The sequence below is a fragment of the Amblyraja radiata genome, chromosome 2 (assembly GCF_010909765.2).
Source record: "Amblyraja radiata isolate CabotCenter1 chromosome 2, sAmbRad1.1.pri, whole genome shotgun sequence".
Lineage (NCBI taxonomy): Eukaryota > Metazoa > Chordata > Chondrichthyes > Rajiformes > Rajidae > Amblyraja > Amblyraja radiata.
The window spans coordinates 61,420,573-61,440,198 of NC_045957.1; the positions used below are offsets into that span (position 1 = coordinate 61,420,573).

General features: G+C 39.3%; 1 protein-coding gene across 1 annotated transcript; it reads right to left on the reverse strand.

Annotated features, from left to right (window-relative positions):
* Nucleotides 1–13,074: 13,074 nt before the first annotated feature.
* evx1 (even-skipped homeobox 1) lies at nt 13,075–18,875 on the reverse strand. Its single transcript, XM_033047535.1, has 3 exons — nt 16,803–18,875; nt 15,524–15,756; nt 13,075–14,274 (listed from the first exon to the last, which is right to left on the reverse strand). Exons 1-3 carry the CDS (start codon nt 17,188–17,190, stop codon nt 13,741–13,743), a joined length of 1,155 nt encoding a protein of 384 aa, XP_032903426.1. The 5' UTR covers nt 17,191–18,875; the 3' UTR covers nt 13,075–13,740.
* Between the last annotated feature and the right edge of the window lie 751 nt (nt 18,876–19,626).

The following is a 19,626-nucleotide window of genomic DNA, read 5'->3' on the forward strand; positions in this document are numbered from 1 at the left end:
CTTAGTGAAGACAGATCCAAAGTACCTGTTCAACTCATCTGCCATTTCCTTGTTCCCCATAATAAATTCACCTTTTTCAGTCTTCAATGGTCCAACATTAACTAATCAACTAAAGTCTAACTAATTTTTTCCTCTTCACATACCTAAAGAAGCTTTTACTATCCTGTTTTGTATTCTTGGCTAGCGTACCTCATCTTTTCTCCCCGTATTGTCTTTTTGGTTATCTTCTGTTGTTATTTAAACATTACCCAATCCTCTTGCTTCCCGCTCATCTTTGCTACGTTGTACTTCTTTGCTTTAATTTTTATACTGTCCCTGACATCCCTTGTCAGCCATGGTCACCCCTTTCTCCCCTTGGAATCTTTCTTCCTCCTAGGAATGAACTGATCCTGCACCTTCTGTATTATTCCTAGAAATACCTGCCATTTTTGTTCCACTGTCATCCCTGCTAGTGTATCTTTCCAGTCAACTTTGGCCAGTCCCTCCCTCATGGCCCCATAGTCCCCTTTATTCAACTGTAACACTGACACCTCTGATCTACCCTTCTCCCTCTCCAATTGTAGATTAAACCTGACCATGTTATGGTCACTACCTCCACCCCTTTCTGCCTTCCGCAGAGCCCGTTCCTTTTGCAACTCTCTGGTTAACTCATCCCTTCCCACCCAAACCGCCAACTCCCCAGGTACCTTCCCCTAAAACTGCAGTAGACGCAACAACTGTCCCTATACCTCCTCCCTCAACACTGTCCAGGGACCCAAACAGTCCTTTAAATCTCTTTTAGAGCCCTATTTACAGTTTTAGTATCTTTACGAAAGAACAATAAACATTTTTAAGAGGATAAAACAACAAAGGTTGTCAAGGTTAATTGCCAGGGTGAGAGGACTGTACTATGAGGACATATTGATACAATTGGCTTAAATACTCAGGACTTTAGGTGTCTGAAGTGATCTCTGAAAAAGTGCGAATGCACAGAATTGGCACAGCATGACACCCACCGAGATCCACCTTGAGAAACAGCACTTCTTTACCATTCTGTATACTAATAATCATGAGTATTTATTTAGACATGACCATTAGGTGCTGTGGCTATAGTTTCAAAGATTTGGTTTTATGTTGGCTATCTCTTATGGTGTTTTAGAAGGTCTGCACAGCCTACATTGAGATTTTATCCTTGATTTTGTGAAGCATCTCATTGGAACATATGAAATACCGAAGAGACTTGACAGATAAGATGTTTAAGAAAAGAAAAGATGTCGGGAATGTTGTCCCAGTGGGTGAATCTAGAAGAATGGCAATCAGTTTAATAGTGATCCATTGGAGAGAAACTTTTCAGATAGCTGTGGATTTTCAGATAAGTATATTCAAGACTAATTGAAAGTCTTGAATATAGGTGTCAGAAAATCCACACCCATCTGATAATATGTTAGACTTTAAATGAATCTGAAGATCTAGGGATTAATCAAAAAAGTAGAGATGAGTCCAAAATGCAGGTCAGCCATGATCTTAATGAGAACACAGATACCAGCTGATTTTAGAACTGTTCTTATGTCCTCACAAAAAAAATCCATTGGATCACCTACTCAAACCAGAGGGTTTAAAATAAGAGCCGTGCATGGGCTGAGGTTGACGCTCCTCAACAGTACTCAATGACATTGTGAGTCTTCTTCACTGCAGTTGTTTCTCCTATTTAGCACAAGCCAACCTCACATTTTAGAATGTAATTATGCATGCAGGCCAAAGGAAGAATCCCTGGATCATCAAAACCTAGCAGAGGAGATGTTTGCTTTAGACACTACAAACTTAATCTGTTGCAAACTGCGTGTAGCTATCTTTCTAAATCCCATGCAAATCTCTGGTAGCAAAAAGGCATATAATAAATCTGGATGGGGCATAAATTCCTCGTCGTCAATTTAAATTCTCAGGAAGGCACAAACTGGATGAGCTCAAGGTACTATAAATCTCTTCTGTTGCCAAACTCTAGTTAGAAACAAAGGCAAAAATAACCTTTACAGTTTCATACTAAAATGTGCTCTTGTTGGAAAACAGTGCTTTATAATTGATACAGTATGTATACCATCCAATACAATATCATGTCTCCTGGAGCTATCCATTAAATATATAAAATCATTGCACACTTTCTACAATAATTAACCATTTATTACTACTGGAATGCATGTATTTTCATTGGAACAATGTTTGCAGAAATTAGTTTTTTGACAGATTTCATAATAATACTTTAAATTGATTATTGGGCAAGTATTTAGGCAGCCAAAGAGCAATACTTTAATTTTGATAAAGCCGTAGTTGCATATGTGCAAAAATAAAATGTACGCAGCATCTGTCTGCTTCTAAATAATTTCTGCTTTCGTTGTTTCTATTTGAGCATTTTTTAAATATTTACCGGTACATTGAATGGTGCATTGCAAGGAAATTATCAAGTAAGCTACATCTTCTGAAATTGGTATGGTGTCTTGTATTTCATTATTTGCTGCTACATTGTAGCTTTTGTAACCCAAGGTCAACCAGCAATTTTCAAATGACACCCCCCCCCCCAAATCCTTAATCGCAACTGGCATTGGGACCAATAGATGAAGTTGAGTGCCAGCAAAATTTTTACAAATGGAGTTTTAATTCTCATGGACAAGACAAAGCAGGTGAGGGGATGGTGAGAATGAAAAGGAAACAAAAACTAGGTTTCTGATTAGGGTAGACATGTGCAATTTTTGACTTCATAGGCAAAAACAGGAGTAAGGTCATCAGGTCATAAGTTTATATTAGTAGAATTAGGCCATTCAGCTCATCGTCTACCCTGCCATTCAATCTGCCATTTTGTCTCTCCCTCCTAACTCCATTCTCCTGCCATCTCCCCATAACCTCTGACACCTGTACTAATCAAGAATTAATCTATCTCTGCCTTAAAAATATCCCCTGACTTGGCCTTCTGTGGCATTGAATCACTGGATGGATTTAAGAGAGAGTTAGATAGAGCTCTAGGGGCTGGTGGAATCAAGGGATATGGGGAGAAGGCAGGCACGGGTTATTGATTGGGGACGATCAGCCATGATCACAATGAATGGCGGTGCTGGCTCGAAGGGCCGAATGGCCTCCTCCTGCACCTATTTTCTATGTTTCTATGTTTCTAACTTCAAGTAGCCCTTGCTTTCCCTCTCTCTTCATCCCCTCCACCTTCCCAATTCTCCTACCTGTCTTTTTGGCTCTGACTACATTTTATCTCCGTACCGTCCACTCCCCTGATATCAATCTGAAGAAGGGTCTCGACCCAAAACGTCACCCACTCCTTCTCTCCAGAGATGCTGCCTGTGCCGCTGAGTTACTCCAGCATTGTGCGTCTATCCTCATTAATCTTGACTTGTTTGCAGCGTTGGATTCAGATTGTTACTCTACCCCTCTCCAGTGTCCCTCCATCATCATTGGTAGTAGAGAATGCAACAGAGTACACAGTATTCAGCGGGAGTGTATGTAGCACAATGCAGTATACAGTCTCCAACGGTAAAGTATAACATTGAATGGACAGAGGTCCGCAGGTTCTGAGAGCCTGTGGGTAGAAACTGACAGCTTGATCCAGATTGTCACACTAGCCTTCTCCAGTGTCCCTCCATCATCATGCAACTGAATATGCACTTGTTTTGTTCGAATCTTCATCACCCTGGCTTATTCAGCAGCAATGGATTAATTTGCTGCATTCACACTATTAACCCTGCTATCCATAAGAATCTCTCCTTGATCTCTCCTATTGAACTACTTATTGCCCCTTAGCCTCATCAACTAAAAGCATGCCCTCAGATTACACGTACCATTATAACAACTACCATTTACTCACCATCTCTTTTGATGTCTTCGTAATCTTTCATCCAGCACTGGATTACTGGGAAGATAGAACATCACATCCCTAGACATCCATCCATTTTTCAGGCTACAGTCTAAAACTGAAGCAGACCAGTTGTGTGTGAATTGAAATCAAGCTAACCATTGAGCATCATATCCATCATTGGACTCCCCTAACTCCACCCTTCCCAACCCCCCACCGAAACCTATCCCGCCACTTTGGTTTAGGTTTATAATTGTCACGTGTACCAAGGTACAGTGAAATGCTTTTTTTGCATGCTATCCGATCAAATCAGATAAAGTAACAAGACACACAACTACATAAAAATCAACATAAACATCCACCACAGCGCACTGTGATGGAAGGCAATAACTTATTATCTTCCCTCCTTTTCTCCCGTGGTAGGGGCAGTAGGACCATCCGCGATCGAAGCTTCCGTAGCCGGCGATCGAAGCTCCCGCATCGGGGAGATTGAAGCTCCCGCGATCCGGGCGGTCGAAGCTCCCGTGGTTGGAGCTCCCGAAGTCGATCCCCAACCAAGAAACCGCAAGCTCCACGAAGTTATGTCCCCAGGCTCCCGCGGTTGAAGCTCCTGTCGATCCCTGACAAGGAATCGCAACAGGGGTAAAGATTGGAATAGGAGTGAGAGAAAATTAAAGATAGTCGAAAATTGAAATCTCCAATAACAATTAAAAGCTGAACCAATGATACTCTGCATTGTTAGAGTTAAATTTTCATCATATGGACACTAACAATAATCAGTTCTTATTCCAATGTTAACAAAGAGGCTTAGACTTACTTGCTTAACTTGCTTGGGAGGCCATGATTTTCACTTACTATCAGTGCAAGAATGCCATTCAGTGCGTTTCAGTAGTAAGGCAGTTAGTCAGTTGTTTTCAAAGCAAATGGTGAACATTGGATTCTTATCGAGCACCTTCCAGATTTTCATGTCTGAACATATGTCTTCCCTTGCCTGAAGTACATGTGTGCAATCCATGTAAATAATAATTACTATGCAGCGCAACCATTAATTCTGGCTCATGATCTTCAGGTTATGTAAGATATTAAACAAATGTTTAGCTTGAAACCGTAGCACTGAGGGAACAATTATTCTGTTCTAATACAACTGTTGCATTCTATTCCACATTTGTACAAAAATGCAATCTTTATATTTACAGGATTTTGTAAAATATTTGGACATCACATTTTTGTACTGTTGTTGAGATAGATACCTGGATCATTTTAAACTGTGATACAAATTTGTTTTTTAAAAGGAAACCATTCATGGTTACATTTTTGGCTTTCCAGTGAGTTAAGGGTATGTGATCAAACAAATAATTGTTTAAGTAGTGGAATTAAATGTAAACACAAATGAGGTTATTCAATAAAAAAAAAATTTAAATTACTGCATCCAACTAGCAATAAAATTGCAACATTGACTATTAAACAAATGTCATTAGTAGTTAACAATGAGCATTTTACCAAATGGTGAATTAGCTGAAAAAGAACGATTGAGATACAAGAATTGCAGATTCTGAAATCTTGAGCAAAACTGCTGGAGGAAAAAGTCAAGAGTCAAGTTAAGATAGTTTTATTGTCATATGTCCCAAACAGAACAATAAAATTCTTACTTGCAGCAGCACAGTTGAAGATTATGTAAACATAGTACTCTGAAAACAATATAATAAACGAAAATAAATCCAGTATATATAAAGTTAAATATATATACATATATATATATAGAGAGATAGAGATATATACATGTAGATGTACAGACACACACGCATACATACATACATACATACATACATACATACATACATACATACATACATACATACATACATACATACATACATACATACATACATACATACATACATACATACATACCGTTTTCGCATTATAACACAACCTTCGTAGCACTTGTAATATTCATATAGGAAGTCATGTAATTCTAAAGTACCAGAGCGGTTGTGATACTCATTTACTCTCTTTGAACTTCATGGACATCGGCCATAAAAGTTATTTTCACCTCAAGCCCAATGTGCTATACTAATCCGGGGAATCTGCCCATCGGGATTGAAAATAAATGCTATCCTAGCCCGAAAATAGACATAAAATGCTGGAGTAACTCAGCGGGACAGGCAGCATTACTGAAGAGAAGGAATGGGTGACGTTTCGGGTCGAGACCCAGTATTTCTCTATACAATTATACGTTAAATTCTCTCGTGGCTCAGGCGTCTATGGCTATTTTCATCCTTCATTCCGTTAAAAATATATATATTTTAATGACATGAGCGTCGCATTTGACAGCACTGTAAGGGATGTCATCTCAATGTTAACATTTCAGTTCGAATAAAGCATGCTTCCATAATTTGTACCTGCAATACATACTGATGTTTTACCGAAGATTAATTACAACCGTCCTTTGTAAACCTGCTAAAAGTACTTATATTCTGTTCTATTCAAAGCTGTTTGGTTGGAAGTTAAGATGTATTATCAGACTTTAAAAAAACCCTATATGATTCACCACTCTTCCTTCTGCTGCGAACAGACTAGATGAGGACCGCCGCTCATGGGAATTAGACGCAGGTACATGGATACAACTCTCAGACACCGAAATTAGAGGGAAAAAACACGTATGCACTGCTGAAGGCGACTTTAACTAACGACAGTGTTAACAAAATGCATTAATTGCATTATTGAGAATAATCTTTTGTATTGTGAAAGTCAAGGCAAAGTTACATGATACTGCTTTGCCAGTGAGATCTTGCTATAATATAGAGGCGCAAAGAAGCCCAAGTGCTGGTTTGCAAAAAAGACACAACGTGCCTAACTCAGCGGCCAGGCAGCATCTCTAGACTAGAGACCGTGGATAGGCGACGTTCCGAGTCGGGTCAGCCCGAAGAAGGATCCTGTCTCGAAACGCCTGTCCATGTTCTCCAGAGATGCTGCTTGGCGCGCTAAATTACTCCAGCACTTTGTGTCTTATTTTGCTACAATAGTTCTATCTCTATATAGGTCTGGCGTAAAACGAAAATCGCTGTGTTATTTCCCCATTCAAACGCAGTCCCTGTAGAAGTAATAATGTTGGTCTTTGGCTGGTGTTGGCTGGGCTCAGTCGTCCCTGACTCTAGGTCCGACTGTCCCACAGGACACTAATTAGACGCGCTAATTGGACAGCAATGCATCAATGTCACATTTTGACGGGCGCTTTCGGAAGCCGCACGATACAGTTAGATGTTTTTTTTTAAAATGTTAACAAAGCATTCTATTTCTCTTGTGTAATATGTATACTCCATGTCCATATGGATTTACGTATCCGGAATAATATTCACAACTCGTTGAAAAATACAGAAATACATCTAACACGCAAAGCTACAATACCATTTTTGTAAAATACCTACCTCGTTACAATTTAATCCACACTTGAGTATTCAGGTCAGAATTTAGATGTAATACCAAAAGAAATGTTCTAAACAACCCCACTTCAATGCTACAGATGTCATTGAATAATTACAGTATGTATACATAATATTTCATTAACGCCACTGTTTATGGAACTGAATCCGTTCTGTAGACATTACATTCTCGGATTGAATATTCATAGAATTACAATGCCCTCAATAATGTTTGGGGCAAAGACCCATCATTTATTGATTTGCCTCTGTACTACACAATTTGAGATTTGTAATAGAAAAAAAAAAATCACATGTGGTTAAAGTGCACATTGTCAGATTTTAATAAAGGCCATTTTAATATATTTTGGTTTCACCATGTAGAAATTACAACTGTGTTTATACATAGTCCCCCCCCATTTCAGGGCACCATCATTTTTGGGACATATGGCTTCACAGGTATTTGTAATTGCTCAGGTGTGTTTAATTGCCTCCTTAATGCAGGTATAAGAGAGCTCCCAGCACCTAGTCTTTCCTCCAGTCTTTCCATCATCTTTGGAAACTTTATTGCTGTTTATCAACATGAAGACCAAAGTTGTGCCAATGAAAGTCAAAGAAGCCATTATGAGACTGAGAAACAAGAATAAAACTGTTAGAGACATCAGCCAAACCTTAGGCTTACCAAAATCAACTGTTTGGAACATCATTAAGAAGAAAGAGAGCACTGGTGAGCTTACTAATCGCAAAGGGACTGGCAGGCCAAGGAAGACCTCCACAGCTGATGACAGAAGTATTCTCTCTATAATAAAGAAAAATCCCCAAACACCTGTCCGACAGATCAGAAACACTCTTCAGGAGTCGGGTGTGGATTTGTCAATGACCACTGTCCGCAGAAGACTTCATGAACAGAAATACAGAGGCTACATTGCAAGATGCAAACCACTGGTTAGCTGCTAAAATAGGATGGCCAGGTTGCAGTTTGCCAAGAAGTACTTAAAAGAGCAACCTGGAAAAAGTATCGTGGACAGATGAGACAAAGATTAACTTATATCAGAGTGATGGCAAGAGCAAAGTATGGAGGAGAGAAGGAACTGCCCAAGACCCACCTCATCTGTGAAACACGGCGGTGGGGGTGTTATGGCCTGGGCATGTATGGCTGCTGAAGGTACTGGCTCACTTATCTTCATTGATGATACAACTGCTGATTGTAGTAGCATAATGAATTCTGAAGTGTATAGACACATCCTATCTGCTTAAGCTCAAACACATGCCTCAAAACCCATTGGCCGGCTGTTCATTGTACAGCAAGACAATGATCCCAAACACACTGCTAAAACAACAAAGGAGTTTTTCAATGCTAAAAAATGGTAAATTCTTGAGTGGCCAAGTCAATCACCTGATCTGAACCCAATTGAACATGCCTTTTATAAGCTGAAGAGAAAACTGAAGGCGACTAGCCCCCAAAACAAGCATAAGCTAATATGGCTGCAATACAGGCCTGGCAGAGCATCACCAGAGAAGACACTCAGCAACTGGTGATGTCCATGAATTGGAGACTTCAAGCAGTCATTGCATGCAAATGATATGCAACAAAAAATACTAAACATGACTACTTTCATTTACATTACATCGCTGTGTCCCAAACATTATGTGCCCTGAAATGGGGGGACTATGTATAAACACTGCTGTAATTTCTATATGGTGAAACCAAAATGTATAAAAATGGCCTTTATTAAAATCTGACAATGTGCACTTTAACCACATGTGATTTTTTTTTCTATTACTAATATAAGTTTGTGGAGTATCGAGGCAAATAAATAAATGAGGGGTCTTTATCCCAAACATTATGGAGGACACTGTAGTTGATGTGACATGAAATGAGGTGGCAAGGAATTTGATACATATATTTGCAGCAGGAAATAAAATTAACAGCTAAGATATGATTTAGAAAATTATTATATGGTTCTCAAATCCACAATCGTACTTTGAAAGTGGATGTCATCGAATGCATATGAACAATGCATTGAGCTGCAAAATAACATTATGAGCCCTGAAAAAATGTCCTTTGTATCCTTGTATCCTAATATAATGACAGACAATGAAGACATTCCATGAAGTCAGAAACATGTGTTCTTTGAAAAATCATATACTGTCACAAATTGCATGCAACAGGCGAATGTACAAAATATATCCAGTACAGGTACTTACAAATAGTGGTAAACTTTCAGATATATATTCAGCTTTAGGATGTATTTTGTAGTATCACTTATACAATAGTCTTGTTCCACATTTTGTCAACCTGCCCCACTTCTGCAGGAAGAAAGTGTAGAGTTCAGCTTCATGTGGAACGCGAACCAATCTCGTTTTTATTTGTTAGGGGGAAATCTATTTTGTTTTTATTGGTTGACATTGTCCCATTGTTGCAAACTGTTCACATTGATAGTTAATTATCTTTTACTAAAATACTATATACTGCCCAAAGTTGTGTATATACTCCTTGAGTCTAATTACCTTATTGGGTCAATGTTGCAACAGTAGTTTGTTTTCCGTTGTAGTAGTTAAGTTTAAATATGTTTTCATGAAGGGACAGATTGAACCATGCATATTAAGCACAACTGACTATGCAAAAAGCTGACGTAGTTATTGAAAAGACAATCACGAGATAAGACAAGATATTTATTTAAAATCCCATTGTTAGATGGGGTAATAATAATTTTAAATGCATTGTCGGTTCTCCCCATTACAGAGCCGTGACACAGGCTGGCAGATAAAGCGCTGATTTCTATAAATATGTATGATAAACACACAGGCTATCACGTTTACAAGATGGTGCCTTTGATTGAAATTGTGACCTGCGATTCTAAATGATTTTTGGGAAGCTATATAAACAGAATAACGCGTAAATTGTCTAGCCTGTATCTGAATTAATATCTCATTCATCATCATTATCATCTGATGGGCCCATTTAAGCTCCTCGCCTTGCCGGAACGAACTAAACCTACATTAATATAACGTAATTTAGGACAGCGGCGATTTCAACAACGACGATCGGGTACAATTAGCGTGTGGTAACCTAATTGTTGCATGTTTCCTCGCAACCCATCATGTTTCTCTCTCAGTTCGTTTGAATGGAGTGAACTTTTAGCTGTAAGCGTTTAAATATGGGCTGAGCTTGATGGACGGGGGTGTCTGGCAAACGGGTGGGGAGGTTTGATCAGCGAGCGAAAACAAATCTGCGAGGCAGCAAAGCTAAAGCTAATTGAAAGTAATGTCGTCTGATAAAAGATTGAGGGATCAGACTTACTTCTGGTGTAACAATGAGTTAATAAAGTTGAAATGCTATCCAAGAAATGGACGTCCCTCCATAAACATTCATGCATGTTTCCAGCGTACACATATGTACGTGTCCATGCATGAACACGTGTATCCAGGTACATGTGCACCAGTATAATCAATGACGGGTTCAGATCGTTGAATCCGATCCCTGTCGGGGACCACATTGGGCGTGACATAGATCTGATACTTAAACTATTCTTTATAGTATAAAAAACAAGTTTCCAAGAAGGTTACTCAACTACAATGTTAACCATTCTCTGCATCAGCAGATGCTTTCTGAGAGTCTCGATCCGAAACGTCACCCATTCCTTCTCTTCAGAGATGCTGCCTGTCCCGCTGAGTTATTCCAGCATTTTTGTGTATCTTCGATGCTCTCTAACATAACGATTACATATAGATTAATAATTTTAACATAGACATAACACAACAAAAAAGATATTTTAATAATGAAATGAAAATAATTTTGTAATTCAAAGCGAAAACAGTAACGCCTCAACATATCGTGATGCGATTTCAGTATGAAATAAGATATAGAATGATATTCTCTTCATTTGCGTAAACTGTTCAAATTGTAATGGTAACATTTCCGTATCTGGGAAGACATTATATATGCACATAGAGATGGGAAAACAGCTCAATACATTGTTGCGTTATAGAGATGTGGATGCACGTGTGCCCAAAATGGTTTTAAAAAACAATTTCAGTTATTATAAGCTAAACTTTCTTTTTCGATTCGTGTATTTAACGCAAGGGTTAGGAATTCACATTTGGCTGGTGATCTAAATCTTCTTCGGTTCTACTCCGTTGCTTAAATTGAACATTATTCTAAGCATATGCATCGTAATCAACTTGGTCACACTTACAAGAACACGCGTTAATAAGGCAATCAATCAAAGGAAAACAATCAGGGGCTTCTGTTTGAGCAGGGATTGGCGGGTGGAAACCAGGACCCCAGCATGACATATGAGGATCGGGATATTCTGAATCAACACAAGAGTGTTTCGTGCGCAGAGATATATTGTTCTTCTTGTGAAACTTCAATTTAGACAAAGAGTGGTTCAATTACCCAGAAAATGTAGTCAACTAAAGAATGCTGATTGGACAGGAGGCTGAATCATCGATCTTTGGATTCGAGCTTCAGATGCAGACATCTAATTTTGCTTTCTCTATTAAGTGTTAACTGGAGGGAAATATGGCTTATAAAACAGGAACAGCAGAGCTATCTACTTGTCATAAACAATTTCAACGCCATGATCAAACCCCATAGCTATACGACATAATTTATTGTAGTCTGTTTGACCTGGTAAATGAAGCACCGGGTAGTACAATCGCTTTCTCGGGAATCTTTTATCTATTTAACGCAACCTTACATTCACCCTCAGATTGGAAAACAATAAAACAAACAGGTAAATGAGGCTGATATCGATTGAACAATTTTCGAACAATCTCTCAACGAAAGAAACAATTGTATTGTAATTGTTCGCAATGGTTTATTTGTTTTTACTGGTTATATTTAGTCTGTCAAGCGACTGAAGAAATAAAGGGGGAAGTGGTCGAAAATCGAAACAAAACATATAAGTACGTTTGGAAATGCTTAAACTATGTGTTGAACGAACAGTTTTAACAGAATCATTGCATTTGTTTACAACCACACTTCAAAGTTAGGGACTGCTTAATCAGTATACAGTCAGGATCAATACATCTTCAGCTTGCACATTATAAATCATATCATAAACAAAATAACCTCTTGTTTATCCAGATGCAATAATTATATAATACAATTGCAAGACATTTCCTTTGGTTTACATCTGTGGTCTCTAACTGTTAGTCTATTGACAATTTAGAAAATAAATTAAACGGAAATTCCATAAAATATTCTTCTTTTTAGTATCTAGTCCCGTTATGGCAGCATGATCATCAACAATTTACAGATTCGACCATTCTACGTGTTAAATCTGCTTTAGATTAGAAACAAATCAGGTACGCACCCGTTTACATTAAATACACTATTAACATACGCTGAACAATTCTGAAATCAGGTATATTGCATGATCAATTCAGCCACTGAACATTCAGGCAACATGCAATAAATAAAACAGTAGATGGATGTTTTTTTTGGTACATTTTAAATAGTTGTGAAGGTTAAAGCTATGTGTTAAAGTGTTCTTTAAAATGATAAATGTATCTTAAAAAATACAAAACAATATAAAGGCACATCTAAAATATTTTAGTTCATTTAAAAAAAAATGCTACAGGTCGTACCAGGTTTGGTTATTTTGCTATTTTTATACTATAAACTGAATTGTGAATTTTATTAAAAAGCTATTTGATGTCCTCCATTCTCGATAATCTATCATTGTTTTGGGGATTTCTAATTTTGTACATTTCACAGCATTGGGAAGTCCTTTTCAAACTTCAAAGCAGAAAGGTGGAAGAAATATCAATTTGGTTCTTTCAGAATCTTTTATAAAACAAACGCAGAAACAGTGATCCTTGCAATGCTTTATTTTTTAATTCCATAGCGAATCAGGCGAAGCAACTTTCAGATTTCAAAATGTGAAGACAACTGCTTCTGAACAGATTGGTTAACTTGGTTTACTTTACATGATACTGGTTTAGCTCTCCCTGTAAAGATCTAATATCACCTTGATAGTTGGCGAACCCTATGGACATCACTGCTGTTAGGAGTGTCGTCCACAATGCAAATCAACCATGATCATTTTAAACGTCAGCTACCGTGATAAAAACAAAAAGACAAATTCGATCGTGTTTTCGGTCTCCGAACACGATTCTGAATTAGAGTTGCTCTGTTACCCATCACATAATCCCATCCCATTGTGGCTTGTTAGCGTCTGAAACCAGGTTTTCTATGATGACGATATTATCATACATTTAACTATTAAAACCCCAATAATACACGTACACGACTAGAATATTCTCATCAGCATAGGACACAATTGGCAGAGGAGGAAGAATTATTATAATCCATTATGGGTAAAAATGTAAGAGGTTGTCCTGTAGGAATGTGATGGAGCTTTCGAATCAAAGTCCAGTCATCCAGATACCCGACATTTCCGTTGGTATTCAAACCCTTCTTCCACGGAGACGTGTGCACATTTGGAAGATGTGTGTTTATGCATGCTTCAAGCCACTGTCTTATCTCGTTAAAGGTACTTCTTCCCGTTGGTCCAGGGATACCGCAGCAGCCTTGCTTAACACGGAAGGTGTGAAGGTGAGGAATGTGTCAGTTCTGGAGGTTGATGCACATGTGAAGTCAGTCCCTGCAGGTCTCTGTGCCACCCCGTTCGATTGGCTGCTATGGCACGTTAAGCATGAGCAAGGGCTACTCCCGGTGCTGCCAAGTCCATGGTTAGTGGCAGAAGGATATAGGGAAGGGTGTCTGAATGCACACAGCAATTCCGGCCGCGGGTAAGGGTGGGAAAGAACTCTGAAAGTGTCCATGGGTCTCAGAGGAGCACTGAAAGGACTGGTTGCTGAGGCTGACGCTGCAGACATGCCCATGTGAGGGTAGTAGTGAAGAGGTACATGTGATGGGAAAGGGTAGGGCAGATTGCCAGCCGCCGCTGCGTGGCTCATCATATAAGTGTAAAAGGTAGGATCGGCGGGATGAGGCCAGGTCATAGCCAAACGTTGTCTTTTGTCCTTCATTCTGCGATTTTGGAACCAGACCTTTAAAATAATTTGAATTGAAATAAAAGAAGAATTAAGTTGCTGCAATAATCATTCTTCTTGACTTGAAAAGTACAACGCGGAATTACTCCCTGTCATCACCTCGAAACGTATTTACATTTCTGGTCTAATTACTCGAAGCCGAACAATATTTGCCTTTAAAAATATGCCTTTAAATGGCAAAGTAGTGTTGATTTTCAATGTATGAATGTTTAATATTTAGGAAACTGTCTTTCACTACATAAAACGTTGTCATCCAGTGATCTTAACACTCTCATATTGAGCAATTTTTTTTGGAAATTTATGATCCGGGTTTTTACAAGACTATCCTTTCGCACACTGATATTTCATTTTGTAGCAAATTAGTTTAAGGATTTGCCGGGAGCTCAAATCAAATCGATACTCCCAAAATACGGAGAAAGGTGGCAATAACATTTAAATATTTCGCCATTTTTTTCGTTAACAGTTCGTGTGTGTTTGCGAAAGCTAAACGCGTTCCCTGCAGAAGATCCTCCAGTGGCTCTACATGCATTGTGTTAACCCATTGAGAGCTGCTGTGTTACACACGACGCCACCGCCCCCCCCCCCCCCCACTGCCAAAACACACTGCACGCTGTTAAGAGCTTGTCAATTCAAAAGCATTGTTTCTTGAAGAAAACACAGAAACTATCGAAAGGAAAAAAGGATAGCAACTGTCATATTTTATCGTGCTGTCAAATGTGAAAATACCCCATCTGTTTTCAACACACTTGATACTCAAAGGAGATAATTATATTTTATACTTTGAAAATTCGTATTTATAATAAAACACGTTCCGTCCAGCAGATTATATTCACTAACCATTACTGTCCAGATGTATGATTTAAAACTCATTTCACAAGGTCCTATAACACATATTATGCCTCCCTCCTGTACATATTTCGTGTTGTTACCTTCTATATGGAAAGCATCGATAATAAATGATATAGCTGATAGAATTGAAATGTCCGGCATCTATTGATACCTTTGCATATTTACAATACCAGTACTGAACAAAGGGCAATTTCCTGGTATAATACGTTTACTTTGTTGTTAATAAACTGATTCACAGCAGGCCTAGTCTGCACTCTCTCTATATTCTTCATTTACTGTTTCGGCGGACCGGATTGTATAAAACTGATCACAATTGCTCTGGCTATTCATATATCTGCTCACATTGCTTACAATCGCGATGAGCTTAGACATTTCATTCTACACTGCCTCCGTTCACCTTGATAGTGGTTTCTGGTAAATTTAAAGCCGCTGCTAACTCGCATCTCCTGGGCCTGGAAACGTAATTTTCGCGGTAGAATTCCTTCTCCAGTCTGGCGATCTGTTCCCTGGTGAAAGCAGTTCGGTAACGGCGCATCTGATCCGCTCCACCGCCGCCTATCAGGTTTTGAGAGCCGGATACTTTGGGTAGCTCAGCACCGCCGTTACTGTCCATCGGATCGGAAGAGTGACCTGAAACGACAGACAGACTAAACGTGTTACATAAGCACCAATGCAAAACAACAAAAACAATAAAGTATACTCAACGAGGCATGTTCTCTCCCAATTGTACATCTGTATTGCAGTATGTTTAATTTGATTTCTGTCCAAAAATCTTATATTCTTTTGGAAGATGAAGATAAAGCAAGCGTTCATCTCGTTTTAAAATAGTCACAATAGACTTATTGTCATACCTATATGCTGTACACCAGAATGATCTATAGGATGAGACGTCCTTTGTGCCTCGATGGCCTTTTTTGGTTGTGTCACCGAAGAACCAACTCTTGGATTTGCAGTGGGACAAAAACTGGTTACTCAAAATTTGAAGATAATTCTTGAGCTCATTTGAAATTGACTTTTATTCCAGCTTTTCTCTGTGTTCCCTGCCTTGAACGTGACTATAAAGTGGATGCCGGCTGCTTGCTGACTGGTGCTTTCATATGCGCCGGCTCCCATTGAAGCTCATCTGTAGACACCTATTTCCGAGCTGGCGCCGACAAGACCCTTGAAAAGTGACAATTTGAAGACTCGCAAGGTGTTAACTCCTCTGAACCAGGGATTCAATAGTCATTTAACGGTCTTTAAACTAGTTTCCGTACTCCATCAAGAAACCAAATTAAATGGCAACGAGTTTCTAGCTTTTCTAATCTATTGTTGTGTACTCTTGGTTGCAGGTTTTACAGAACTATTTTTATAATAGCAAAAGTCAATGTAACTGTTAACTGCTTGAAGGTAACCAGTGAATGGACCACATTAAATCGCTCGGACAATTAATTTGTATAATTTAAATGAAAATGACAATGAATTATGATTTGAAAGAGTATTTTATCAATGGTCGGGAACAATGTTTAAATCAGTTAGTCGTTTCTTGATTTTGCGTTTTCTAATCCATATCTTCAATATATTTGCTGCATAGGGCTACCTAGCTGAATAAAACATTGGCAATAATCCAAATCTACATAATGTGTTTTTAATGTTATCAGTGTAACTCCTCTATTGGAACTGAAAACGACCATTACCTTTGTTTGTCTGGTTTCCTTGATTTCCCGGCGTACAGTTTGGAGTACAACTGACATCTATCTCATCATAATAATCAGACTCAGTTTCCGGACTGTTCTGGATGGAGAGCGATTTACTTTTTGCCGAGCAGCCGTCCGAAGACGACTTGCCCGGGACGGGGAGTCTGGAGCCCGGTCTGATGCGAGTGTTAACATCGGCCTCCTCGTCTCGGTTCTCCGGTGTCATTGACGCCGACCCGGGGCTCAAACAACTCCTGTGGACCACGTTTTCATGGGACTCGTTTACAGGACTTCCAGCTGGTTCTGACAAATTCGGCAATCTCCTGCCAATGCGATTGCCATGCTGACCTCGCTCCATCATCAGCAGCATCTCCTTTCTTGATTCCATTGTACACGGGATCTGAGATCAAATCAGAGCCAGCAGAGAAACACAAGCAAGAGGACACAGTTCAAGGGAACACAGGGGGGAGGAAAAGCGGAGATATAATGATGACCTTCTGATGTGAGCTCTCCACTCGGAAGCACTGCGGGTCTGGGAAGGATCACCATTGCCTGCTCTTTCTAATCTGTCATTCTTATGCTGTAATCGTCATTAAAGTACTCGGGTGACGCCAACAAACTGATTACAACCGGTTTACAAGGAGATAACGCCTGCCACCGTGAAGATGAAAGGAGCTTGAGCTTGTCGCTGTTGTCTGCACGCAAGTGCATGGAGAGGGAGGAAGTGCGAAACGTATTGAACAGCTCCCACAAATGAGAGAGTCCACAACATTACAACACCTCAGGGGAGATGGAAACAAGGGCATCGTCAACTTTCCTTTAGCACTACGATGTATAGTCAACCTTGAATTCGCCACAAAACGTAGAAAATAATGAAATGCAATTATTTATGTACATATTGAATGGAATAAAAACCTTAGTTAATTCCTTTACTTTTTGCAGCCTTTTAAAAAGCCCTTTGAAATGCCCGCGTTAAATGTCAGAAATGCAAGTTGTCACTCAAACTTTATACGTGTATAATTTTATGTATTAATAGATTCGCGGGATCACTTTTTTTAATCATAAATACAAATAATGAACTAAGACAAATCCCCCCATTTCCCACTCTGACGGGAATTTATATGCAGTAGGATCCCCATCATGGTGTACATATAATCTTCAATTTTGCCCTTCCACTACAATAGTGTAGCAATATATCAGTAGGACGAATTATTACATAGGCTGCGGGAACGATTTGGAATCTTAGCGCAATTGCGAAAGAACTATACCATGCTGTTCAATAGAATAGAAATTATGCGAAATTCATTAAAGATGAAGGACTTAGGACTGTTAAGGACTCCATTAAGGACTGTTTACCTATCCACATCTTGTGAAAATATATCGTGAAATTAAACACATGTAATTACTTGAGTGCCAATAATGTTTTACATTTCGAACTGAGATTTCCCACTGAGCAGTCAGAATTTTTCAACCTTGTTCCCACCTACGTCCATTTCTGTTCCGTCAAGACTACCCCAATGCTCTCTGTATATCCAAATAAAATGCAGATAAAATGCTGCTTTGGATTACTGTTCCTTTGATGTACAATAGTTGACATACTTTGTTTAATGACTTGCATGCATCGAATGCCGCTTCTCCCGCAATAGAAATCACAGGTTCTATAAGGGATACGAAAATGTTAGTATATTATCTCCATTTAAACGAATAGTAAACTCAGCATTTATCATTCTTAGCGATTTCACCAGGAAGTAGATGAAATAAAAAAATTAAACATCATCATTAGCCCAATTTGTTTCATTTAGTATTCATCAGTTGTTATCAGTAGTGAATTTCTTTGCCACAAATTGATTGGCGATTAAAGAACAGATCCCAATTGTAAACAGGTCACTGCAGGCCAAATGACGTATGCACGCCATCTAAGGGGGTGGTTTAGAAGCGTCAGTCCACAAGAGAGCAACGCCACTCCAACATCATTGGGAAATAAAGTGAGTTTATTATTACGGGAAGATGCATTCCATTATTGTTATATGGAAATGGTTAAACCAATAACCTACCAATTAAATTTCAAGTTATGGGTACAAATAAAATTGACAAAGGCGGTTTGTAGAAAATGTGTGTTGAGGAAATAGAAGTGTTGAGAAAATAGATGTTCCTGCTTCAATTTAAAATCATGGTCATGACACCATATTTTGGGAGCCTGCTTTAAAACCTGACCACATTGCAATGGCAATTAATTAGCTATAACATGTGTTAAAAGATTGTGAGGTTACAAATGCAGGTATATAATGCCAGATGTTTAAGAAGGAACTGCAGATGCTGGAAAATCAAAGGTAGACAAAAATGCTGGAGAAACTCAACGGGTGAGGCAGCATCTATGGAGCGAAGGAAATAGGCGACGTTTCGGGTCGAGACCCTTCTTCATACTGATGTGAGGGTGGGGGGATGGGGGGGGTGGGGGGGGGGCGGGGGAAGAAGAAAGGAAGAGGCGGAGACAGTGGGCTGAGGGAGAGCTGGGAAGGGGAGGAGAAAGCAGGGACTACCTGAAATTGGAGAAGTCAATGTTCATACCGCTGGGGTGTAAACTGCCCAAGCGAAATATGAGGTGCTGCTCCTCCAATTTACAGTGGGCCTCACCCTGGCCATGGAGGAGGCCCAGGACAGAAAGGTCGGATTCGGAATGGGAGGGGGAGTTGAAGTGCTGTCACCGGGAGATCAGGTTGGTTATTGCGAACCGAGCGGAGCTGTTGGGCGAAACGATCGCCAAGCCTACGCTTGGTCTCACCAATTTACAAGAGAGATGAGGAATATATTTTCACATAGAGGG

Coding starts and splice junctions, on each gene's coding strand:
- evx1 (XM_033047535.1), bottom strand. CDS start 17,190: ATGGAATCAAGAAAGGAGATGCTGCTGATGATGGAGCGAGGTCAGCAT. Junction 15,757..16,802: donor AGGAAACCAGACAAACAAAG/GTAATGGTCGTT, acceptor CTGTCGTTTCAG/GTCACTCTTCCGATCCGATG. Junction 14,275..15,523: donor TACCAGAAACCACTATCAAG/GTGAACGGAGGC, acceptor ATTATTTTAAAG/GTCTGGTTCCAAAATCGCAG.